The sequence below is a fragment of the Panulirus ornatus genome, chromosome 15 (genome assembly GCF_036320965.1).
Source record: "Panulirus ornatus isolate Po-2019 chromosome 15, ASM3632096v1, whole genome shotgun sequence".
In the NCBI taxonomy this organism is placed as follows: Eukaryota; Metazoa; Arthropoda; class Malacostraca; order Decapoda; family Palinuridae; genus Panulirus; species Panulirus ornatus.
In genome coordinates, this window is record NC_092238.1 from 3,714,907 (window position 1) to 3,741,755 (window position 26,849).

General features: G+C 37.7%; 1 protein-coding gene across 2 annotated transcripts; it reads left to right on the top strand.

Moving 5' to 3' along the window:
* On the top strand, positions 1-26,849 carry LOC139753691 (uncharacterized). Of its 2 annotated transcripts, none has more exons than XM_071670388.1 (12): positions 1-152; positions 1,662-1,782; positions 3,756-3,919; positions 5,197-5,395; positions 6,037-6,168; positions 10,237-10,466; positions 12,372-12,525; positions 15,070-15,835; positions 19,118-19,333; positions 22,778-22,964; positions 24,581-24,689; positions 26,437-26,849. In XM_071670388.1, the coding sequence occupies exons 2-12, from the start codon at positions 1,666-1,668 to the stop codon at positions 26,737-26,739; spliced, it is 2,577 nt and encodes an 858-aa protein (XP_071526489.1). In that variant the 5' UTR covers positions 1-152; positions 1,662-1,665; the 3' UTR covers positions 26,740-26,849. The 2 variants fall into 2 exon arrangements, with proteins under 2 accessions (XP_071526489.1, XP_071526490.1); XM_071670389.1 differs by having other exon boundaries at positions 19,121-19,333.

Sequence of the window (26,849 nt, forward strand, 5' to 3'; positions counted from 1 at the left end):
CCCCTAATCCGGTACATATGTACTGACAATCAGATGTACAAGCGACCAACTCGTGATGTAAACAACAAGTTTGTCAGATGACAGCGGGACCATTGAAGGGCGCTCTAGACACCTTACTAAGGCTGTAATGATACCTGTATCTGTCTTCTGAGGTATGAATATTGTGACTTTATTAGATCTATTGTACACGTTTTAAAGTGGAAGGCAGTTGTTCAGGAAAACAGACAGATGGTAAATCACCAGTTTTGAAAGTTATTACTTAATTTTCTTATATCTTTGTATTACTGGCTTTAATTTCGTCTGAACACCTTAAAGTTGTAAAGACACAGTATGTGGTATGAGGCCAGCTAGTCTACATATTTCACGTTCATCAGTACATCAAGGCTTACTAAATGGGGGGAACTAATTTCCTTATGAATCCATTTTTTTTTAATGAATTTATAACATCCAAGGGGTGATTGGGGCTTTGATAGATATATAATAGGTAAAAACTAAGTGTAGAACTATATCAAAAGCTAATATTGAGAAATAGCAAATTATGTTAGACAATTTTCATTCAGTAGTTTAGAGACACTACAGAGATAACGCATTGATTGGAAGAAAATGCATGTTAGCAGACCCTTTACATGTTATAAATGTGATTTAGACTGGGGATGAATTATATGTTGCATTATTTTGTATATAATAGTAAGTGATTGGAGTAGTGTTATGAAGATCAGGAAAATCGTGGGTTGTATAGATGTAGAATTAGCTGAAGCATTAACAGAAATCAATAGAACCAAGAAAAACCTTACCCAGCTACCCCTAACAGCCAAGAAATATTAAGAAATATAGCAACATTAATGTACTGAGCTGATGTGGACTGTAAAGAATGACTTTTTGAGGGGAGGCTGATTGGTGGAGCCACCAGCATCATTCAGTTCTCCTGGCATTCTTTTTGAACTGTGGCTTCTTCCACAATCGTCCTTGTTAAGGAAGGATGGATTTTTGAGGTCTTACCACAAAAATAGTAGTAATTGTAGAATTTGCTCCTTTTTAGTAACAATGTTTGTCACAGGATTTTACCTTTAAACTTTCGGGTGCTTCTCCATTTGATGACAGCTAGAGCCTTCCCTCACTTTGTCTGAGGATATGGAAAGTCCTTTTAAATCCCTTACCAAGTTGGAAACCCTACATTGGACCCAGTACAATTTAAGGAATATTTTAAATTTGCAGGATCTTGCATGACATTGATTTTGCTGTCTTGTCAATAATCATGGAAAAAATAGAATACAGAAATCATGCAGCATCGACAAGGGTTTGTTTTTGGTAACTGAATTGATACATTGTTTTAGAGAATTTACTTTTGACAATGCCACAAAACTTGAAAAACGTTACTTGTGCTGTAATAAAGTAAAAAAGGAAAACTGTTCTATTGTGATGAAGTTTGCTGGAATGAACAGTATTGTCCACTCATGTTTAAGGGGGAAACGTTGTATAAAGCAACAAAATTGCTTGTGGAAAACCTTTTGAAAATTGCATGAATTTCAGACTGGGTATAGTAGGAAATTAGACAATAGGAGTTTATAGAGTATTGCAAGAGCATGATTGTTGAGGGTTGAATTACTGAGATGTTTGGACATGTGAAGAGGATTGAAATCCCAAGTTGTTCTGCTTTTTAGGAAAATGGCAAGATGGCAGGCAGACACAGGATTCCTTCCCAATGCATCTTTTCCTGCTGGACCTTTGACTTTACCTCTTGAGCTTGATATTCGATCTACAGTTCCATCTCCTGTATTTCGGGTAAGTTACCATAGTGTGTAAGTACTTTTTTTTTGTGTTACAAATGTATATACAGGTGATACCTAGTCAGATTGGAAACCATGCTCTGCATTTTTAGTTATTTGTGTCGGCTAGGCTGAAGGACACATGAGTGAGTACCTACCTACCAGTACCTATGAAGAGATTTTGCTACAATAGCTTGGTTAGCAAGAAGCAATCACTGCACTTCTAGCTTGATGAATAAGGCTATTCTCTTCAGAGAAAAAGGGAGAGAGAGAGAGAGAGAGAGAGAGAGATTACATACTCATGAGTACTTCTGACAAGTTTTTGCCAAAAGGCTGGGTTAGAACATTGTGCTCACCACAAAAATCTAGTCACCATACAAAGAACAAGTTGTGTGAGTTGTTTCTTATCAAGTGTTTTGTGTTAGATGGAGAGATATTAGGGTTGTGAGCTGAATGCCGCCAGCCAATATGTGGGTGAGGCAGAAAGAAAAGACTGCAATCTTGGCCTAAAGAGTGAAACATGATATCCACTTAAGTGCTGGCTTATTTTGCAGCCATAACAAACCATCCTGATACCCAGTTGGGTCATACCAGTAGAATCAACATGGTTAGTGGCTGTGGTTAAGCTGTCACTAGATTTTCAGTCTTTCACTGAATATGTAGATAGTAAACACTTCTTAGAGACTTTTGTTCCAACATGCTCTGTTTGGTAATGCAGAGAGAAGTGCCAATGGCAAGCTCCTGAGATGCTCTGTGACTCAGCTGACTACAGTAGCTGTTATTTCTTTGATAAGTGTTTTGACTTTGGTTTAACATTCTTCTGAATATGAAAAAAAATTGTAACACGGCAGTCTTCAAATTACTCAAAATTTAGTCAGACTAACCTTACTCCTAATTAAGATAACTATGAAAAACCTACAAAAAACCACCCTGAAACAGCTGATTATTCACTCATCACTTCCACTGACACTCACATGTAAAACACCATTGTACTTACACTATCTTTAACCACTCCTAACTATGCAGCAAGATCCCAAACATCTGGAAACTTGCTAGCATTGTATTTGTTCCCATCTTAAGGCCCTCCAAACTATTAAAGCCCTCTTCGTATCACCTTAACATCACTGCTGTCTTCAGTATCAAAACTCCTTGACAGACACAACAGTCAACCACTCTCTCCCACACAGCACAGCTTTTGGCCCTTTTACTCCACTGTCACCTTGCTCACAAGCCTCACACAACACATACTTGATAGCTTTAACCAACCACAGCCCCTGTCCCAAACAATTTTAGTGGCAGTGGATATCAACAAACCATTCATTGCCTTTCCATTCCATCTCTTCCCATATAACCTGTCACCTCCTGTGTAACCCAAGTAACAACAAACATGCAACACTGCATCATGCATTTAGGATAGTGGCTCTACTAAAACTAAATGTCTGCATTGCCACAGAAATTCAGTGATACCCTTCTAACTCCAGATGGACATGAATCCAACCTGCAATCTCCCATCACTGAGAATGGTTTACCACTCCCACACAGTAAAACTCCAATTATACTTAGTATCACATGTAACATGCATATAACATTCACTTCCCCATCACGATATCAGCACAAAGGTCATATACAGACTAAACACCCTTAGGATACTAATCACTACCAAATCTGGACAATGAAAAGAATTCCATAATGTCCATTACACTGCCATGACGGGACCAGTGTTTATAGCTGACTCGACAATAGTGGAAAAAATAGCTTTTAAAAATGATAAGTATTCCCTTTCATGTGGCCCAGTCTTAATTAACTTCCTTAGAGTCGCTCATCAGCTAGGGGTAGTGGAGTTTCATTGCAGGATCTCATACATTTTCCTTTGTATTTATGTCTAATCCATGGCCAAGTGTGTGGACCATTAGGCACTTGTTGGGACTGAAGAAGTCACACATGGAAAAAAATGAAGCCTTTTATTTTTCAATGATATTTTCCTTTCAGCCATGGTCTCCAACACATTTAAGTGAGGATATTGTCCTGTTAGCAGAATTTTCAGAGATTGAGGGACCTGTGCCACTGTTAACAATACCTCAATCACCATCAGTACAACTTGATCTTAATGAATTTGTTGTGAAAGTCCTGTCTACAGATTATTTGAACACAAGGTAAGTTTTAATAATAGATATTTTAATGCTGCTGACCATTACAAAGTAACTTAGACAAGTGTGTATGTGATGGTACCATTGCTGTTTAATTTATTCATGGATGGGATGGTGAGGGATACAGATGCAAGAGTCTCAGAGAAAGGGACACGTATGCAGTCTGCAAAGGGGGCGGGGGTGCTTAGGAAGCAAATCAGGTGTTATTTGCTGATGCCAGATTCAAGGGAGAAACTGCAGAAGATGGTGACTCAGTTTGGTAGAGTGTTTTAAAGGAGGAAGTTATGAGTAAATTTGAATAAAATCAAGGTTAATAAGTTTAAGAGGGCAGAGGGACAGGTTAATTGGGGTTTGAGTTTGAATGGAGAACATTCTGAAAAAGTGAACTGTTTTAGATATGTGGAAGTGACTGGCAGTGAATGGAACCATGGCTGTGGAAGTGAGTCATAGGATGGATGAGGGGTAGAAGGTTCTTGGAGCATTGAGGAATGTATGGAAAGAAGGATGGTTATCTTGGAGAGCAAAAATAGGTATGTTTGAAGGTATATTAGTCCCCAACAATGGTGTATGGCTGTGAGGCATGGGCTGTAGATGAGGATGTGCAGAGAAGGGTCGATGTGTTGGAAATGAAATGCTTGAGGACAATATGTGGTGTGAGGTGGTTTGATCAATTAGGGAATAAAAGGTTAAGAGAAAGGTGTTGTAATAAGAGTGTGATTGAGAGAATTGAAGAGGATGTGCTCAAATGGTTAGGATATGAGTGTATGTGGTTATTTGTTGAAGAAAGGAAATAGTTGATGAAAAGGGAGAAGAGCCTAGTAGTTTGGACAGAACCCTGAGGGATATTAATGTTGATCCACCATCAGTTATGACTAGATTGAGGGAGGAAATCTAGAGTAGGGGAGCCTGGTGGTCAGAATCTAATGATACATTCTCTCCTCTATGGTTTGTCCTACATGCATAAAAGCTTAAGATTACTGTATTTCATTATTGTTTATGGGCTTTATAACACATGCACAAATATGGATCAGTTTGGAGAAAATTTAATTTGTGAGAGAATAAGTCTGTACTAATAAAAGGACACATATCTAGTGTTCCCTGTTGTGTATATTACATCATTTATCAAATATTATCTAACTTTAGATGAGCATTTTCTTTTAAACTTAGGTTGTAGTTGGAAATCTATATCATTATAAAGCACATATATTCATCAGAAATAGGAATAAATGCTGAGGATGATAACCTTATCATTGTGATACTGAAATATTGTAAAATTTTCCCAGTGGTGAATTTCGTGTTTATGAGGATACCCAGATGGTTCAGCAAGATATTAATCCTGGTGTCCATGTATATGTACACTATTTCACCCTTTATGATGTACGTGCAAGAGGTTTTGTTCGACCCATGTGCCTGTCATATATTTCCTCAGACTGCAGGAAGCTTCTACAGTATTTCTCTCAGTTAAGACAACAGTTTATTGTGGTAAGAATTTTCAATTTACTTTTTGGATTTAAAAATTAAGGAGCTTATATGATTTCTTCGTTCTAGCTCAAAAATTGCTGCCATTTCTGTCTATGGGAGGACAAGCTGGGGGTTGGATGTCTCCACTGTCTCCCCCTGGCTATGATAATTTACAATGATTTTTTAAAGCATGAATATTGTATTTCTTAGTATTGAAAGTTCAGGCCTGTAAGAAAAGGTCCAGGAGGTAGTTTTTTTGGGTGAACATCATCATATTTTCTTCTGAGGCAGTTTGTCAATAATTTTTTGTAAAGTAAATACTGATTTTAAAGTTATAATTGTAAAATTTTGATGATGCTTACTTTTCATATATAGATGAACACTTTTGTTAAAATTGTTTTGAAAAATGACCAGACTATGCCTGAAGTTTGGAAAATTTTAAATTATGACCTTCCAAAGAGGGTATGAACCCTGTTTTAACATAATTTAACTGGATATTTTATTTACTGGAATTAAGAAATGTTTAAAAGAAGCATTTGTTAGATGTACAAGTATTCCTATTTTTGATCAGCTTTCTCCTAAACCGTATAGTTTATTAAACGTTATCATTAATATAACTTTCTTGGTCCATAATAACTGTATGATTTTTTAACTTTTTTCAGGCAACAGAGTACTTGAAGATGAGTAATCTGGAATGGTTTTCAAATGAGATGAATGGACTTATCAAAAATTTGGAGTATACAAAAGATCGATACATACAAGTTCAGAGGAATGTACTAGATGACTCTGCTCCTGTAAGTTTATTCATTCACTACCATATCCCTTCCCAGGTATCTAAAGCATCTCACTTCCTTCAGGTTCTTTACATCCAAACTTACACTCAAACTGAAGTCTCTCTCCCTTGCTAAACCATTTTATACTTTCATTCAAAGTAACCAACAACTTCCTCCTTTCACATACTTTCCCATACTCATAAACCATCTTCTGCTTTATCTCACCCAAGTCTGCCACAGATACATGTCATCAGTCAAAAGTACCAAACTAAAGTAACAGTATCAAAGAGTTACTCATTCACCTTCCAGGTTTCTCCAGCGCCTGCTGAGTGTATAACCGCCCACCTCCTAAATATTTGCATTTACCTCCCTCACCACCCCATCCATAAGTAGATTACATAGCCATAATGACATCACACCCATGATGCAGACCCACCTTAACCCTGAACCACTTACCTTTTTCTCTTCCAATTTGCACACATGCCTTTGAAAACTCTTTATTTCTAGTATCTTTTCTTCCCTTACAATATATTCATAACACCTTAAATAAATCATCTTTTTCCACTGCTATATGCTTTCCCCAGATCTCTAAATGCTGCATACAAATCCTTTTCTTTATTTTAAGTATTTCCTGCACAGATTCTTTAAAGCAGACACCAGATTCACATACCCTTTACACTCCAAAAGCAACATTGTTCCTCCCCAATCTGATTCTCTATGCATGCCACCATCATCTTATTCACCACTCTCCCATACAACTTACATGTATGTTCAAGTCTTATAGCTCTATAAATTGAATATTCACCTTTGTCTCCTTTGCTTATACATTGGCGCTATACAGGCATTCTGTCAGTTCTCAGGCACTTGATTTTGAGCTGTAAATGCACTGAAAACCTGACTAACCAGCCACTGAGTAGCAACATTTTATGATGCTACCATAAACTTTATTTCGTGGAAGGGTCCAGTTGTATCCAGCCTCTGTTGCTTCTGTCCTTTGGCTCTTGGTTGGAGTAAGCCACCATGCCCTTTTCTTTCAACTGAGGATGGCTCTTTGTCATATGTAGTCCCAATCTTGCCAGCATCAGTGATTCACATGAAAGAATGCAAAAACAATTGATACACTGTGATAATTCCATGCCAGTTTTCATAGGCATCATGAATGTACTTCAAGTACTTCTCATAGCACTTTCTTCTTTGATATCTTCTTTGATATCTGTGGAAGGGTTCTGAGATGTAAGTTTGGTGGAAATGATTAGTTTTTAGTGATGAGCTAGATAAAACATTGTTTATGAAACGTGATGTGATGGTCACTATCATGCCATTTTGCAGTAATGCCTCTGATTATGATTGATTTATGTCAATTTCTTTTTCTTTTCCAAAGTTTTTCTGTTTTTTCATACTTGATTGCCATTTCCCATGTCAGCAAGGTAGCACCAGGAAACAAGAAGAAAGACCCATCCACTCATATACACATGTATATACATATACGCACATACACATATACATATCAACATATACACATTTATGTACACATACACCAACATATACATATATACACAAGTACATATTCATTCTTGCTTGCCTTCATCCATTCCCACCGCCACCCTGCCCCACAGGAAACAGCATTGCCACTCCCTGTGTTAGCAAAGCAGAGCCAGGAAAACCGACAAAAAAGGCCACATTCATTTACACTCAGTTTCTAGCTGTCATGTGTAATGCACCAAAACCACAGCTCCCTATCCACATCTAGGCCCCACGGACTTTTCCATGGTTTACCCTAGATGCTTCACATGCCCTGGTTCAGTCCATTGACAGCATGTCAACCACCAGTATACATCATTTCAATTCATTCTATTCCTTGCACGTCTCTCACCCTCCTGTATGTTCAGGTTCCAATCACTCAAAATCTTTGTCACTCCATCCTTCCATCTCCAATTTGGTCTAACACTTCTCCTTGTTCCCTTCACCTCTGACACATATATCCTCTTTGCCAATCTTTCCTCTTTGTCAATCTTTCCTCACTCATTCTCTCCATATGTCTAAACCATTTCAACACCCTCTTTTGCTCTCTCAACCACACTCTTTATTACCACTTATCTTTCTTACCCTTTCATTACTTACTTGATTAAACCACCTCACACCACATATTTTTTTTATCTATATTTTAGTATTTATGGTAATGATGAATGCAAGCACATATTTTGAATGCACCATCTAAACACATTTTATATACCAAGAGCACACACATCATCCATCTGCATAGCAGTTAAGATATTGGTATCAAGCCATGCCTCTTTTGGCTGCCATTCATTGATTAGCAGTTATACACTGAAGATTGTGGTGTAATTGTATCATCAACAGCCAGTCAAAGCTTTAAATTAATCAACTCCCTCCACTGAGAGGCATGACAAACCAAACATGAGACCTGGAAAACTTAAACTTTTCATGATTGATACCTTTAAAAGTCTGTTATAGCTAGAAGTAAGGTTTATTATTTTGGGGTGATAATTTTTCACTCTTTTTTTTTTTTTTTTATACTTTGTCGCTGTCTCCCGCGTTTGCGAGGTAGCGCAAGGAAACAGACGAAAGAAATGCCCCCCCCCCCCCCCCCATACACATGTACATACACACGTCCACACACGCAAATATACATACCTACACAGCTCTCCATGGTTTACCCCAGACGCTTCACATGCCTTGATTCAATCCACTGACAGCACGTCAACCCCTGTATACCACATGACTCCAATTCACTCTATTCCTTGCCCTCCTTTCACCCTCCTGCATGTTCAGGCCCCGATCACACAAAATCTTTTTCACTCCATCTTTCCACCTCCAATTTGGTCTCCCTCTTCTCCTCGTTCCCTCCACCTCCGACACATATATCCTCTTGGTCAATCTCTCCTCACTCATTCTCTCCATGTGCCCAAACCATTTCAAAACACCCTCTTCTGCTCTTTCAACCACGCTCTTTTTATTTCCACACATCTCTCTTACCCTTACGTTACTTACTCGATCAAACCACCTCACACCACACATTGTCCTCAAACATCTCATTTCCAGCACATCCATCCTCCTGCGCACATCTCTATCCATAGCCCACGCCTCGCAACCATACAACATTGTTGGAACCACTATTCCCTCAAACATACCCATTTTTGCTTTCCGAGATAATGTTCTCGACTTCCGCACATTTTTCAAGGCTCCCAAAATTTTCGCCCCCTCCCCCACCCTATGATCCACTTCCGCTTCCATGGTTCCATCCGCTGACAGATCCACTCCCAGATATCTAAAACACTTCACTTCCTCCAGTTTTTCTCCATTCAAACTCACCTCCCAATTGACTTGACCCTCACCCCTACTGTACCTAATAACCTTGCTCTTATTCACATTTACTCTCAACTTTCTTCTTCCACACACTTTACCAAACTCAGTCACCAGCTTCTGCAGTTTCTCACATGAATCAGCCACCAGCGCTGTATCATCAGCGAACAACAACTGACTCACTTCCCAAGCTCTCTCATCCCCAACAGACTTCATACTTGCCCCTCTTTCCAGGACTCTTGCATTTACCTCCCTTACAACCCCATCCATAAACAAATTAAACAACCATGGAGACATCACACACCCCTGCCGCAAACCTACATTCACTGAGAACCAATCACTTTCCTCTCTTCCTACACGTACACATGCCTTACATCCTCGATAAAAACTTTTCACTGCTTCTAACAACTTGCCTCCAACACCATATATTCTTAATACCTTCCACAGAGCATCTCTATCAACTCTATCATATGCCTTCTCCAGATCCATAAATGCTACATACAAATCCATTATTATATTTTTTCCCAGAAAATCATCAGTAGACCTCATTTTGGACACCTCTGATGGAGAAGAAATTTCACTAATGGCATTTGTTATCTTGTTTTCTGCAAGATGTCATAAGAGCAATATCAACAGAGCATAGCTCCTTAGCATTAAAAGATGTTTAATATTTACACTGTGATGTCTGACACTAGGACTGCTCTTAACTAAGCATAATCAAATTTTTCTCAAGTCACACCAGGAACTTTAAAAATGCCTTTACAGAATTCAACAGTTGATCAGTCATATAGATATGCAGTGAAAGTAAAGGAGGAAGATGAAGATTTGTTGAGTAGCAGCCATGTGTACAACAATGAAATCCACGTGAAAAGATATGAATCTGGAAGTGCTACAGTTACACTGACTGAAGTGAATGAAACTTCTGAAAAATCAGATCAACCCCATATGGAGCCTTGTGAGACAAAGGATGATTTTACTAGAAGGAGCTGTAATAAGTAAGTTTAACAATACTTTGTAATATTTGTCGTATAGGATGGACAGATCGTATGAAACAGTCTTATAACAACCCGAGTGCGAGGACTGCTAGGGGAATTCATATGACCTAAATGTGAAAAGAGTGGTTAAAGAGTGTAATGAGGAAATTATGAAGATGATATGGTGTTAATAAAGAAAATGATTGAATAAACTAAGTAAATTAGTTAGTTTTTCCCATTACAAAGAAAGATTTTGCAGGTAAACATGAGTGAATGAATGAGTAATTCTTGATATACTTTACCAAATTTTCCAGACTTTTTGTTATTTATTTTATTATACTTAGTTGCTGTCTCTTGCCTTAGTGAGGTAGTGCAAGGAAACAGACGATAGAATGGCCCAACCCACCCATATGTATGTATGTACATAAACGCCCACACACGCACATATACATACCTATAAATTTCAACATACATATACATATATACACATGTACATATTCATACTTGCTGTCTTCATCCATTCCCGTTGCCACCCTCCTACACGTTATATACTGGGTAATTCCTGTTGTTACTCTGAATTTGGAGCAGGTCTAGAAAAATAAGTTATTGAGTGTTAGTATGGCTCAAGATCAGATACCTGAAGATGCAGAATGAATGTATAGTGCTTTTATGTAAAGGAAAGGAGACATATTGTCCTCAAACACTTCATTTCCAACACATTCACCCTGTTCTATACATTCTCATCTACAGCCTATGCCCACATCCTTATAAAACTTTTGGGACTCCCATACTTTCAGACACCCATCATCACCTTTCCAGACAGTGACAGGTAGTAGGAGTGGCAGTGGATGTGTGAACCAGTGTTTGCTATGAAGACTCAGAGGGAAATACATAGTATATAGATAATGTTTTATATATAGTTTTTTATCTTGGAAAGCAAAAATGGGTATGTTTGAAGGAATAGTGGTTCCAACAATGTTATATGGTTGCGAGGCGTGGGCTATAGATAGAGTTGTGCGGAGGAAGGTGGATGTGTTGGAAATGAGATGTCTGAGGACAATATGTGGTGTGAGGTGGTTTGATCAAGTACGTAATGAAAGGGTAAGAGAGATGTGTGGTAATAAAAAGAGAGTGGTTGAGAGAGCAGAAGAGGGTTTTTTGAAATGGTTTGGTCTCATGGAGAGAATGAGTGAGGAAAGATTAACAAATAGGATATATGTGTCAGAGGTGGAGGGAACAAGAAGTGGGAGACCAAATTGGAGGTGGAAGGATGAGTGAAAAAGATTTTGAGCAATTGGGGCCTGAACATGCAGGAGGGTGAAAGGCGTGCAAGGAATAGAGTGAATTGGAACAATGTGGTACTGGGGTCAACGTGCTGTCAGTGGACTGAACCAGGGCATGTGAAGCATCTGGGGTAAACCATGGAAAGTTTTGTGGGGCCTGGATGTGGAAAGGGATCTGTGGTTTCTGTGCATTATACATAACAGCTAGAGATTGAGTGTGAATGAATGTGGCCTTTGTTGTCTTTTCCTAGTGCTACCTCATGCGCATGCAGGGAGAGGGGGTTGTCGTTTCATGTGTGGCAGGGTGGTGACGGGAATGAATAAAGGCAGACAGTATGAATTATGTACATGTGTATATATGTATATGTCTGTGTATGTATATATATGTATGTGTTGAAATGTATAGGTATGTATATGTGTGTGTGTGTGTGTGGATGTGTATGTATATACATGTGTATGTGGGTGGGTTGGGCCATTCTTTCGTCTGTTTCCTTGCGCTACTTCACTAATGCGGGAGACAGCAACAAAGTATAATAAAAAAAAATAATGTAGTTTACATGAATTAGGGAAAACATAACACTGGTAAGTATTTAAAGAAGTTTTTCATATGTACAGCTTTAACATCCTGAGTTTCTTTTTCCAGATTTTTCCAAAAAAGAACATTAGATCTTTCTCCCATTTCTAGTAATACGAATGATGAAAGTGAAAATGCCTTGTTAAGACACACATCACTAGAAGCTGTTGCCATGCAACTCATGGAGTGTCAACATATCCTAGATGTTGTAAGACCTCATATGGTAAGCTTGAATCAGTTAATTCATTTTTTAATGATTTTATGAAATATATAGAAAAGGCCAGTGTATGCACACAGAATTACCTTTGCCTTTTTTAGTATGTCATGAAATGAAAGTAATTAAGGAAAAGTTAGTAAACCCTAAGAAACCTAGACAATTTTGGAAATCCGCTTTTGAATAAAATATAAAATGATTCCTAATTTCCCTTTGTTGTGATAAACCAGTATTTTATATTAGAATGAACGTATTAAATATTTTCTCTAACTTCTTTGCCTTCTCTCTTAAGTGAGGTAGTTTTTGGAATAGTTAAGTGACACAGGAAAAACACTCACTTGGCTGCTGCTTCTATATCTTAAAAAGTGATGATAAGGGAAAGTGGGATTTTTGGTTCCCTCCATCCTTTCTTCCCCTCCAAGTCTCCTTCTACAACAAGCAGATAATTGGATAGTATCCTCTCTACCATACCCCCTTGAACAGAGATAAGCCATAATAAAGAATCTCTTCTGACAAAGGTATTATTGTGATTTTGGTGAGATCATTAAATTTTAAGTGAAAGTGTATGCTGCTTATGGATCTGGAGAAAGCGTATGATAGGGTTAACAGATGTCTTGTGGAAGGTGTCAAAAATATATGGTGTGGAAGGAAAATGTTTGACTGCATGGATGTACCTAAATTGAAGAGGGGTGAGGCAGGTGTAATTTTAGATGAGAAAGACATGGATGTTCTGGCTCTTAGTGAAATTATGTTGAAGGAAAAAAGGGTAGAATGATTTGAAGATGCTGTTTGAATGCTTGGCCACCATTCACACAGCACATAGAATATAGTCTCCAAAACTTTATATTTGATAATATCCCATCCCAGCACTGTGCCAGCTCACACTTTATCATCAATAAACAAGCTAGCAAAAAGCACATACCACAAGGACACACAAAGAAATATAACCCAAACTTCGCACCACAGATTGCAGAGCTCATGAAATAAAGACATGCTCATATGAAGCCATTCATCATCAGTAGAGATCATAAGACAAATTCAAACTCTAAACAACACCATCACAAACCTAATCATAGAAGGACAAGGAGCAAATTGGCAGTTTTTCCTCGACATAAAAAACCACAAAACCCACAGCAAGCAATTTTGGCAATTGATAAAAGAAAATCCACACTTGCACACCTAAGCTCATATAAATAAATGCTTCTTTCCTCAACCAATAACATATCTTATTACAAAGGACACAATCATATTCATAAAACATGACCCATAGATAAGCAACAAGCCAACCACACCCCTAAACAGGACATTCTTCAAAAACTTACCAAAAATCCACATTGAAATATCTGCTGACCCACTCTTCACATCTCACTGATACTTGCAGCACAGTCAAAACCATAAAGAACTGCTGTACAACAGGTCCTAAAAGTATATCCAACTCCCACATAAGACACTGGGCCAAACGCACTGCAAGTGATGACATATATCTTCAAATACCCCTTGTTACACAACAAAATCCCAAAGGTATGGAAACTTTTGAGGTATACCCAACCTAAAACCATTCATGCCACCTAGCTCACTCTCGTTTTACCACTCCACAGCGATCTGTTTTTGGAAGAAAAAAAAAATTGCTCTAAATGCACATGTACCATAAGTATAGAATCAATGCATTTGATCAACAAGCAACTGAGTAAGAGATTTTGACATTCCAGCGGGTAATACCTTGGTAATTCTAATTAACTGCTCACCACAATTCACTTTTTTTTTCTTGTTGATTTTGACCAAAATATATACTGTTTTAAGTCAATGACTTTCATAGAATCACAACTGAGAAAAAAAAAATTATTTTCTTGTGTCAGCATCCTGGCGGGTAACTGAACTTTTATCTAGGGAGCACTATCCATTTATTTTGAAGTTTGGTGTTCTTTGGACAGCCACATATATGTGAAACTGTGTACTTTCAGTCCATGTATCTGGAAGTCTGTGTGTACTTTGGAGTTCTCAAGAGCCAGTTTTTTCTTAAACCCTTTTCAGTTTCTTTGTACATGCCCTACTGTCACCTCTCGCTGACCACAATGTTAATGTGATTTCATACGCACAGCATGCTGGCACTATCCGAGCAAAAAAAATTGCATCACAAATGTAGAACATTATTCCACCCAAAACAATTTAAGTACCACCACAGAAATTTTTTGCTTTCCTCTCTAACCCGTTGTAGATATGATTTCAACCTGCACCTTCCAGTCACCCTGAATGGTTAATCACTTCCACTCAGCAAAACTTGAGCTATACAAGGTATCTCCTACAACACACATGATAGTCACTCTTTACACCACAAACATCAACACAAAGGCCATAAACAGGTATCACATGTGACACACACATGACAGTTACTCTTAACACCACAAACAGCAACACAAAGGCCATACACAAATTATATGCCCTTTGAAAACCATTTGGTACTAGAATCAAAGAAAAAGAATCCCTTCCCCTTCAGTTGATAAGTATCCAAAACAGATATACAAAACTTACCTGATTCACACTTAATATTTGCAGGAGAAAAAGGAGATCGAAGAGGATCTGAATTGTTTAGCCAAGCAAATCCTATCTAAGCCACATTCACCTCTCTACAAAGCTATGAGCAAGTTATCAATGTTTGAAAAGCCTCAGGTTGACACTAAGCCAACTGTGTGTGTCTTATCTCTGATGAAGAGGAACTTCCATGACATGCGTTCTGTTCAGCAGCTATGTGGGTTTGGTTACATTGGATGCCTCGTCAAACTTAAGTGTATATATGAAATGTTTTGCAAATCTTTTTTAACTTTAAAATTTGAAGACCTAGATCGTGAAGTTCATGATAATCCATTTGGATCATTATTTATCGGGAATATTCCAGTTGCAAATATAGTTAAAGATCAAAGTTGTGTGTCTTCCCTCCCATTAAAATCATACTCTGCATTGTGTTGGGATACACATTTCGTCAAGTTTCTTAGAAATGGGACATCACAGTTATCAACTCCAGACTCAGATTATGCAGATGCAGAAGAGACTCCACAAGATAATCCTGATGTTTCAGCAGCTGCAGATTGTTTAAAAGTATTTCCAATGATGATAGATGATGATGATATTGTATCAGTTTATAGTAAGAGCAGTGATGATGATCAAGTAACAGAAGAAAATCATCAGGAGCATCAAGATATAGAATTAAAAACTCTTTCTCAGGACTCCAGAGATATGTTTGAATTTAAAGAGGCAAAAGCTGTAGATGGTTATGATTCAAACCAGTCGGTTCTTTCTAAAGATTTAAACAAAGAAAGACAAGGTAAGGAATAATTTTACTTTTTTCTCCTTTGATACACATTATCTCAGAGTAAGTGCAAATGATTCACAGTTTAGTGCTAACACTGGTAACAAACACTACCCCATGATTTCCTTTCTGAACTTTCTTGGTCCCTATGCTTTATTCTTTCAGATGTCTACTGTGGTTGGAAACAGCTGATAGGTGTAGGTTGTACCTTTATATTTGATGATTTTTCATTAGCAGTTACTTAATTGTTAAGTGTAAACAATAATTAATCTCTGTTTATGAGGATGCAACTAAAGAGGACAAAATCTAGACAGTTTTAGGATTAAGCGCCTGTCTTTTCCCTGTGAAATACTCCAAAAATGCAACCTGATCCACATCAGTATTTAAGGTACATACTGTAAATTATTAACACTGATGAACCAGTGATGAAGCCCTCATTACCTAAAATACTTAGACAAACTGATGACAAATATATCACCACTCCCTGATAAGTAAAAACATAATCGAAGTATGTATTAGTTGATTTTTTGATGGTTTAAATGCATGTGTGATGTTTCCAAATCTCTGTAATTAGTGTGAGCTTGTTTGGTGGCTTGAAGGCTGAACAAGACTTATCATGGGTTATCTATCATTCTTCACCTTAATTTTCAGTGAAAGTAATATTACAGAATACAGTAATCACTTACAAACAAATGTTTAAAAATAAATGGGTATTATAGGTCTCTAGTGTGTTTTTCTCTAAAAAAAAAATAGGTGGATATTGAATTAATAGGTACTAGTCACTGCTTATAAGGAGTTAAGTAACCTGAGACCTCACTTACAAACAAATATGTTTAAAAATAAATGGGTATTATAGGTCTCTAGTGTGTTTTTCTCTAAAAAAAAAATAGGTGGATATTGAATTAATAGGTACTAGTCACTGCTTATAAGGAGTTAAGTAACCTGAGACCTTGCTGTTGTAGTGTAAACCCTTGGTGGATTTCATTTTTGTCGGTTAATCTGTTGCTCTTTGGTCCTGTCTTTTGAATCAACTTCGCCCTAACCAGAGGATCTTAGCACCACTCTGGATCAGCTTCTTGTAGCTAAAACCAAGGTATGTTGTATTGCCAATTGTAAGGGCAGCATTGCAGCTGATGACCCCATGTAAAGAGTGTATACCAAGGTGGCTATGCTTCGTTTCTTATTCCTTGAGCAGTGCTTCTTGTGTTGATTCTTGACTATAATTTCTATTGAACAGGTCTTTTTTACAAAGGCTTTTTCTTCAGTGCCATATTAAGAAGAGCAAATCTTGTGAGAGCCTATGTTAGAGCATGAGCAGATGTAAGGATAGAGCAACCAGAGCACATAACATCAAAATCAGTCAGAAACTTATTCAAAAGGATTTAAAGAAATACTTTTATAGTATAAGAGTGGTGGGTGAATGCAACAGAATTATGACTTCAAAATGTTCAAGTTATGGGGCCTCATGTGTAAAACTACTTTCCCTTACAGTAAAAAACAGATACTAACAGATAATTAAACAGGTTTAAGATGGCTGTCTTACAGAATGTCCAATATACCTTACAGTTAATTATTTTAACTTTTGCTGAGGCTTTTATAGGACTTCTTCCTCTTGCAATGGATATAGAGGAGTGGTCATTCTGTGGTGACCAAATCACTTATTGGAAAGCAGGCCTGCTCCACTGGGACAAAAGCAAGTAAATCATTACCATGAAACATGTACTTCTGAGATGCCATAAAAGGAGTCCCGAAGCCCCTTTTGATTTACTTGCCTAGTATAATAGTAAAAGAAATTCTTGACAATTGTGTTAATGTAAATAGTTTAAAAGAACTCTAATAAAGCTAAAATATAGTTCTGTAAAGTTTTTGTTTTTAGATATCTTTTCCATGTTAATACACTTTATCCATTGATTCTGGGGCAAGCTAATCTGGTCTACCTTGGCCTTTCTTCAGAAGAATAATTCATTGAAGGAAACCTTCTTCCACATCATCAAACAATGCTTTAGTTTAGATATTGTAGATATACCATGCGCCTCTAGGATTCCTCCTTCAAGAGAATCAGTTCTCCAGAATTCTTCCATTCATCTTTGAAGTTTATTTGTGGCTTAAGATTACTCTTATCAAAAAGTTTTCTCTAATCCTTGTCCTTCATGTGTTTATGCTCTCATGCTTGTAGAACAGACCACAGTGGAGAAAGAAGTAGATTTCAAAAGTTGAAAAACCTTTTCTCTCTGAGGCAGTGTCCTTTGAGCAGTTTTTAAGGCTCTCTCACTTTTGCCAGCCTTCCCATGATTTTGAAAAACCTGTTTTTTTTTTTCTTTACCTACTGTGACTGCCTTGGATTGGAACTCATGATCTGCAAAAATATGAGCTATGAGTTGTTGGTAAGAGATGAATCTAACACCAGCCATGTTGTGGCTACTGAATGGCCAATGGTAGGCCCAAAACAAGCAGTTGCTGCAAATATCTTATGGTCATTTGCAAAGGGTGAGCATAGACTGGTGGCTTCTTACCAAGATAATGAGGGTAAGTTGAATCTGACCTAAATATTCCAAGGAATATTGTGCTCCCAGAGTACTAACTCAGGAGCAAAAGACTTTTAGGCCTTCAGAACCTGCCTTTATTATATGTATGTAAGCTTTACAGCATTTACTTTACCATTGTAGATATTTTTTAGTGGCATTAATTCTTCAGGGAACTGTGTACTCACAGATATCACATTTTGATGTTCTGACCTTTATGTTTTAAGGGATCATTGAACATTGCTGTGAGTGTTTTGTTTACTGATGAATTATACTTTCTGGTAAGTTTTCAGGTATATCTACTGGAGGTGCTCCTTTTGTTTACTTTAAATGTATAATGAATTATTGCTTAATCTTCTTGGAAAGATTTCTGGCAGTTTACCCCAGTTAAAATCAGTATGACTGTAGGGGATGTTATTCTAGGAATTACTAGCAGTAATTATCTGGAGTTTAGCTGATATTCAGACTCAAAGTTTAGAGACTTCAGTGCTGGGAGAAAAGTATTAGTCCTTGCTTTGGGCTCCATGTCATGGATTATTTGCCTTGACAAAAAAAGGTCTTTTTAACAAGCATTCACAAAAGCCTTTTCAGTCTGAAGGTGAAATTATTCTCTCTACACAATACTAACATTTTTTACAAAATCAAAGAATGTTTACTTTAGGAAGTAAATCAACTGACTAAGTCTGGCTATGAGGACACTAGCTTACCAGGACCATACCATCTTTCCTGTTTATATATACACATCATTTACTTTTAACATTGAATTTTTTCCAAGAAGGTGGGGTATCTGGCACTGATAGCAGTAACCAACAGAGTGTGAATAAGCTAAGCACAAGCAGTGGCAGTAGTTGGTCCTCAAGTCCTCTTCTTGACTACACCAGTTTTGAGGATATACAAGAAGAAGAAGCAGTCGAGGAGGATGTTGCTGCTGTTCTGGGAGAACAGCCTGTTGTAAGGGTGGATATTGACAACAGGATGATTATCAGTAAAGGTAAATTAAGACAGTAGTTTACTTCAAATTAAAAGTATAATTAAGCCCCCTTAGGATGGTGACTACTTTGACAATCCTCATGACCAACTTAAAACATCTCTTAGAAACCTCACAAACCGTAAAATTATGAACAGTAAAATTTTGATTCCTTGGGAACTAGGAGGTTAGGTACAGGGGATGACAGAGTGACCCCTGCTTTTTTATTTAGACCACTTGGTTTAAAGAATCTGGTGTGTGAGGCCACTTGAGGCCTCTTTTTGGTCTATAAAGATCTCTTTATTGAGAGTCAGCACAGCATGGAGGTTCCCTCTGAACCTGAGGTTTCTCAATAAATGGGTCTATCTCTGCAGCTTTTGTCCCAGCTACCTTTACCATCTTAAGGACCTCTGCCAGTGACTGCTGTCAACATAGGTTTCTTAGGTTCCTCATCACTTTTTCCATTGCTTTCTCTAGACTACATTATCTCGATAAGTTCTACAGCTGCCAGTTCCTTCAGATGGAATTTAAACATACAAGTTCTACCTCATGTTCCTCTAAATCTGGGAAGCCATCTCTTCCAGCATAACAGGTTGACTTAACAAAACTTAAGGGAAACTGTAAGTCATTCACCATGTTTGGCTAAAGTTTCTCCTAACTGACATTGATCATGGATGGACTGAACTTGACCCAGGTTTCACTGATGTCAAAAGTCATGGATGCTAACAGAGGTATTGATGTTGACTGCCAGCAGGAAATTTCTGAAATTACCACTTGTGTAGTACAATTTAAAGAAGGTGATCTCTCCTTTGATCATTGACCGCAAGATCATTGTGGTGTTGGATGGCAGGAATCTGACTCTTACATTTGGAGTCCCTTTTCCTTCTTTCTGATTACCTGTTCAGAAGTTGCATTGACAGCTCTACTGGTGATCTCTCCCATGACTCTCTCAGGGATTCTGATGAATCTTTTGTCATCTCCAAAGCACTTGACAGGGAGTGGCATATTTTTTTTTTAATTACCTTCCTTAGATTTCTCTTCTTCTCTTTGTTCCCTGATGCATAGTTTCCTTTCTGGTTGTTTCAATGTAGTAGTCATTAATGACTTTCCCTCCTTTCCTATCAACAGTGGTACTCATGAGTTTTGTCCTATCGCTTGCTCTCTTTCTTCTGATCCTATACACTCGCGTGCTGATGATTCACTTTACAGACCTAACTCACTTGCACCTTCCTTGTTCTCTAACACTCATTCTCTTCTCATACTAAACTCATTTCCTCTCTCAGTTTGGACTTCAACAGCATTTTAGAATGGAGAAGCAGTAACCCTGTTCAATCTGATAGTGCAGAAGTGCAGTTTCTCCTTGCGTTTCATCTAAGAATCATTCCTTCCCTCTGTTCAACTTCAGAACACCATATTTCAACCTTCTAAAAATATAAATATGTTTAACATAAACATTTCCCAAGAAAATCCTATATAGTCAAAAACCACAAAGTCTGCCTCCCATATGCTGGGAGTGTTGTATAGGTGCCATACTTATTTTTCTTGTGAGCAGCTATTTCATATATACAAAGGTTTTGCATGCCTAAATATTAAGTACTTCTCACACATCTTGAGTGGCATATTCTCTACCTTTCTATTACTTGGAGTGAAATCAAGTCTACTGTCATATTGATACTCCTGGCATCACCTCTGTCTCTCTCTGTTTTACGTGTATTGTTTTGGCAAATGTCCTCACAAGCAATCTGATTTTGTCTCCACCTCTAAAGATTGGACCCAAAGGATACCCTTAGCTGTTGCTTCCTTCAGTTTCTATGTAGAAGCCAGTCCCTTTTGAATTATCTGTGTTGATACCCTTCTACCCTCAAACAGATACGATACCCTTCTTCCCTCAAACAGATAAGCTGTGGAATTCTCCTCCTCCTTTTGTCTTTCAGTCTTCATATGACCTTTTTTCCTTTAAAAATCTGATCTGTAAACACTTGAGGAGCCCTGATTAATTTCTGCTCTCTTTTTCTTCCCTCTTAGACGGACTCTGATTGGGGCATGTTTTGTCTGTGCCATGTCGGTTACAATAATGAAAGAGTAAATAGGTGAAAGTGCGTGTCCAGGTGCATTACTAATGAGAAGATTTAAAGGACAAGCTCTTCATGGTGAGGAAATGCTTAACCTGGAGAACTAAAGTATTGTGGAACTAATCTTCAAGTAGTGTGGTGGTGACCCACATCTTATAATTTGATCTCCAGAAGGTTGGTAGGTAATGTGTTTCATGATTTTGTTCCCCCTTCAACACATGGGGGTGCTTTGCATGATAGACCAACGTGGGTTTGCAGTTCTCTGTTGCTACACAGAAGGATTATGAGATCTTTAGTTGCCTTAAAGCCTGATGCTGTTCTTTCATCTCTGGATAGGTTCTGGATGGCATATTTTTTCAGAGTAACCAAAACTCTTCTGTGTTGAGTATTTGCTGAAACTTGAATCTGTTTTCTTCTTTGATCCTAAGAAATTTTTCAGGAAATTCCTTTGCAGCCTCATAATAGGCAAAGGTGGCTTCCTATGCCAGCTTCATATCATGGAGTCTGAATCTGTTTTAACAGTTCTCAAACCAGCCCTTGCTAGCTTTCTGTGAATGACCAATGCAATAAGAGGAGCTTTCTCTCCCATCCATAGATTTGAAAGTTTATCAGTTTTTTTTTCTAAAAGAGGGTTGTACCTACTAACAAATGATGCTTTTGCACTTGAAGCCCTCACTTATTTAAATACTCTGTATGGTCACATTCATACCATACTGCTTGCCTACTAACAGAGTACTGACACCACTTAAAAGTTTGTTTCAATGACATCACATTACACTGTTTCTCTGTGGTGTCTTCATAAACACTTTACTTACATATAGAGGCATGCCTATATAGTAAGAGAGTCACTCATTTGAATCACAAAAGGCATTTAATACTCTCAGAAATGCAGGTTCATGCAAAACAACTGAAAAAGATGAAAAGGTTCTATCGTTGTTCTTCAGGGGCTTCAGAAGTGAATGTTGAATTAGAATTATTTTTCATATTCACAGTTTCCCATTTTAGCAATGCATAGCCAGTTAAGGTGAAACAATGGCCTCATTTGTTCACGTCCATTTTTCTCTGGTTTCCCAACTGCTTCATATGCCCTTGGGAGAGTGTCTGAAGCTGTAGGTGTAAAATGAACAAGATATTTATTTTGATGTATTGCTATTTTGAAGATTGACAGAGTTTACATGTATCTACTTGTCATATCAGGGTCTTCCACAAACATTTGCATTTATGATTTAAATTTCAGACTATGGGTGGAATTCACTAAAACTCTCAGTTTGGGTTTTCTGCAATTCCTGAAGAAGTCTGTGCATTACTGTAAATCAAGTTTTATTATTAAAAAATCTACCCCTAGTTATACTCTGGAATCTAATTAAATCCTTATTTTCTTATTATTTTCTTTTAGTGAGTCGTTTGTCTGGATTAGTGCAACAGTTCTGCGGTGTATCTCACTGCCTAGTTCACTCACTTCTGTCTGGTCGCCCAGTTGTGTTGGCAGCTGCTGAGAATTACCGTCCTCTGGTTATACTGTATGTCCGAGGCCTATCCACCCTTCTTCCTCGCTCACCAACAAACCAGTTACCAGTGCTCAGGTGAGATTATTGGGCTGTTGCACTTATGACTAATCTTTCTGGGATTTGTTCTTATTTCTCATAACTCATATAATATAATATGTTGTAGTTCAGGGTAGCCCTTTAAAATCTCAACCAGTTTTGATGCTGACTAATCTCACTATTGTTGGTTGTTGAACATAAATGAAAAGATGTCTTGGTTTAGAATTAAATTCTTGTTTCATGCTGCAATTTACAAAACGTGTCTGTAGGTGATACAATATACCAAGAATTTTCGTGCCATTTATATTGTATGAGAAAGGGAATGCACTTCATGATTGCTGTATATTTTTCTTTGCCTAATCCACATGCGAGTTGCTGGGATCAAACCCAAATCTCTTACTCTCTCCATCTCATACTCAACACTTGACAACACATCTTATTCTCTATTCCTATTTTTCTTCCTTTATTCATTTCAATAATTCATGGCAACATATGTTACAGGATACTCCACCCACAAAGCAGAATGACATCACTACCCAAGAAAGGCCAAATGGTTCCAATGGCCCACTTAACCATTATTAAGAAACTGGGACCCACCACAATTCCTGACAGATCTGGCTTTTTCTCAGTGCATTTCTACAGGATTTTAAATCATAAAGCTAAACTTCCTCTGCAGAAAACATTTAGTCTACTTCTCCCCCTGATCTCTCTCAAACCCAGCTATCCAAGGTTGCCTCTCCTTTATAGTATGATATCTCCAACTACAATCTTAACCATCATTTTTCTCCAGATGTTGAATTTCTGCCTACTGTAATACAAAAACACTGATTGCTCATCTCATGGATCTTGAGGGTATGTGTAAAATGTGAGAAATATCTAGATAAAAGCATGGTTATCAGGTTTAGCACTGGAGAAAGAGGGGTTGGGTTTGTTGGGGTGTGAGTTGGAGTGGAGAAGCTAAGTGTTTAACATAATGGGGAGTGGACATGGCAGTGAATGGAACCATGGGAGCTGAAGTGAGTTTTAGAGTGGGTGAGATCTCCAACTATAATCTCTACCATCCTTACTGCTCCAGGCATTAAATTTGTGCTTACTATAGTACAAAAACACATATTGCTTATCTCATGAATCTCAAGGGTGTGTGTAAAGAGAAAGTTGAGAAAAAATGTGAATACAGGCAAGGTTATTAGGTTTAATAGTGGTGAGAGACAGGTCAGTTGGGTATGAGTTGGAATGGAGAAACTTGGAGGAAGTGAAGTACACATGGTAGCAAATGGAACCATAGGAGCTGAAGTGAGTCTTAAGGTGGGTGACAGGGCAAAGGTCTTGGAAGCAGAGAAATGTGTGGAAAGAGAGTTCACAATCTGGGAAGTCAAATATGGGCATGTTTGGAGGTATATTAGTATTGACTGAGTATTGTATGGATTTGAGGCATGGACCCTAGTTGAAAATTTATGGAACAGGATGCAGATGTTAGAAATGAAATGCTTAAGGAAAATAGGGTGAAAGAGAGGTGCGGTTAGGAGAGAAGGGTGTTCTGAAACAGTTTGGATAAACAGTCTGCGAATGTATAGCCATTAGCCTTAAAAAGACCCTTCGCTGCCTCTTCTGAATTTTGTTTTTGAAAAAATTAATGTGTGTGTTTCATGTTACAGATGGCACACTGGCACTGTTACAGAGCATCACCTGAAGCAGTTTCGTGTAATGGGTGTGTGTATTCCTGAAAGACTTCATGTCCAAGATCTTATGTCTAATTCAACTTTGGTGAGATTTTCACTGTTTGTTTTGGTGAGAGTAGTTGAAAACATGTCATAGTAAGAATATTTTTCTAACAATCTCAGATTATCATAATCAGCAGGTGATATAATAAAAGTTGGTTTAGTTTTTTTTTTTTGTAGAACATGTGAGGGATAAGTGTTGAGTCTTCAATGTAGAATTAGCATCATGGGCAAAAACGTCCTTGTGATATGTTAAATCAGATTTGTGGTATCACTAAGGTGGATAGTATCAAAAATGTAGATGAAAAAATGTACCATGAAAGTGTTTGGGTTGTGTAGTTTCAGATGAGTGTATGTTTGGTGGGATGGAGTTTATTAATGTGTTCGGAGGAGACTTGTTTAGTGCATGATGAGCCATTACAGTATAAACTTGCTTTGTCAATGTTGTGTTTATTGGAGGAGTGGGGATTAGTGATGTGTTGAAGGAATTGTTTAGGGAGTAGTTTGGGTGGGTGGTATCTAGTGTTGTTGCAAAGAATTGTATGCTAAGGGTGCTAAGGTTAGACTGTGTTGGAACAGTTATCATTTTGTGTAGATGTCATAGTCTAGAGTGGAGTGGATGAATTCTTTGTATAGGATACTGAAGGGTTCTTTTCCTTTTCAATATGAAACTGATCCTAATGAGTGCTCTGAAGGCATTTAGTTTGTGGATGGCACTGGGGCCATAATACCTACATTTATCATGTATAGGGTTTTCTGGAGGGATGTTCTTTCATTGTCCTTCTGTCCTTGTGAGAACAGAACAAATAGGAACATTGGTGAAGGGGCAAATGGGGAAGTGGTAACAGGCAGTGATGAGGTTAAAAGATGGAGTGAGTACTCTGAAAGACTGTTGAATGTATATGATGATAGTGTGGCAGATGTAGGGTATCTGGGTCAGGGAGATATATTAAGTGAAACTCATGGCAAGTGGTTAGGTGAAAAGAGAAGAGGTGGCAAAAGTCATGTATAAGATGAAAAGTGGCAAGGTAGCTTGAGAGAGTGGTGCTGCAGTTGAGTTTCTTAAGAAAAGGGGTGACTATTGTTTATTCAGTTAAGATTTTCTTTGTATGTATGGATCAAGGTGAGGTGCCAGAGGACTGGTAGACTGCATGTATAGGGCCATGTTATAAAGGCAAAGGGGACAAAGGTGAGTGTTTGAGTTAAAGATGTGTAAGTCTGTTACAAAGGAATACAAACAGCTACAGACCACTTAGTCCCTTCAAGGTTGTTTGTAATAGTGGAAGTCATGAATTTCACAGATCAGTGTGGTAAAATTAGAAATATGTACATATTAAAGATAATTTAAACATTTCAAACTTTTCATGTAGCTGAGGAGCAAATTATGGCAGTCATGGATTTGAATTGAAATATTTGTCTAGCCTATTATTAAATATATCTGTGGGACTACTTTCAACCATCTTATTGGTAAATCATTCAAAGTAAAATGTTTACCCATAAGTTTCTAACCCTTGCTATGAGTGAAATCAGATAAATCTATCCCTGTGTAATTTGTTAGATCGAGATTATCGAAGCCTTTGATAATTTTCTAAACTAAGTAGATTTAAGTAATTTAATCAACTCACAGAAATTGTTTCTCAATCCGGGAATCATTTTGGTAGCTCCTAATTATTATTTATGTTAAAAGAGCTAAACTTTTGCCTCCCCATCATCTATTTTCATATGTTCCTTACCACTAATGCCACCCTACTGATTACAATACAGTTATTTAATGATAGTCTTTTACATTACAGAATCAGGTGACAGTCCTGAATATAGAAACAGGTCACATTTCTGGTGTGGCCTACAGTGGTACACTTGTTCGAGGAGTTGAACATTATGGTCGCAGACTTTTCAATTCCAACTCAGCATTGCAAGCATCTCTACAGTCCATACTAGTTTCTTTGGGTCTTAAAATATATCTCCATTATCATCTTCAAGAGACAACAAGTCGCAGTACCAGTGATATTCTAAAGGCAATAGGGGTGGCTAAGGGTGACTGGGATATTGTTATATACTTAACTGGAATGATCCACAGACAATTAAAAAGTCCCTAGATATTGATGTGCAGGGAAGAAGAATTGTGCAAAATTGCTTCCAAAATATATGTACATTATAAGATCTGTACAACTGATTTTAGATATGAATTAAATTTAGTTTAAAACAA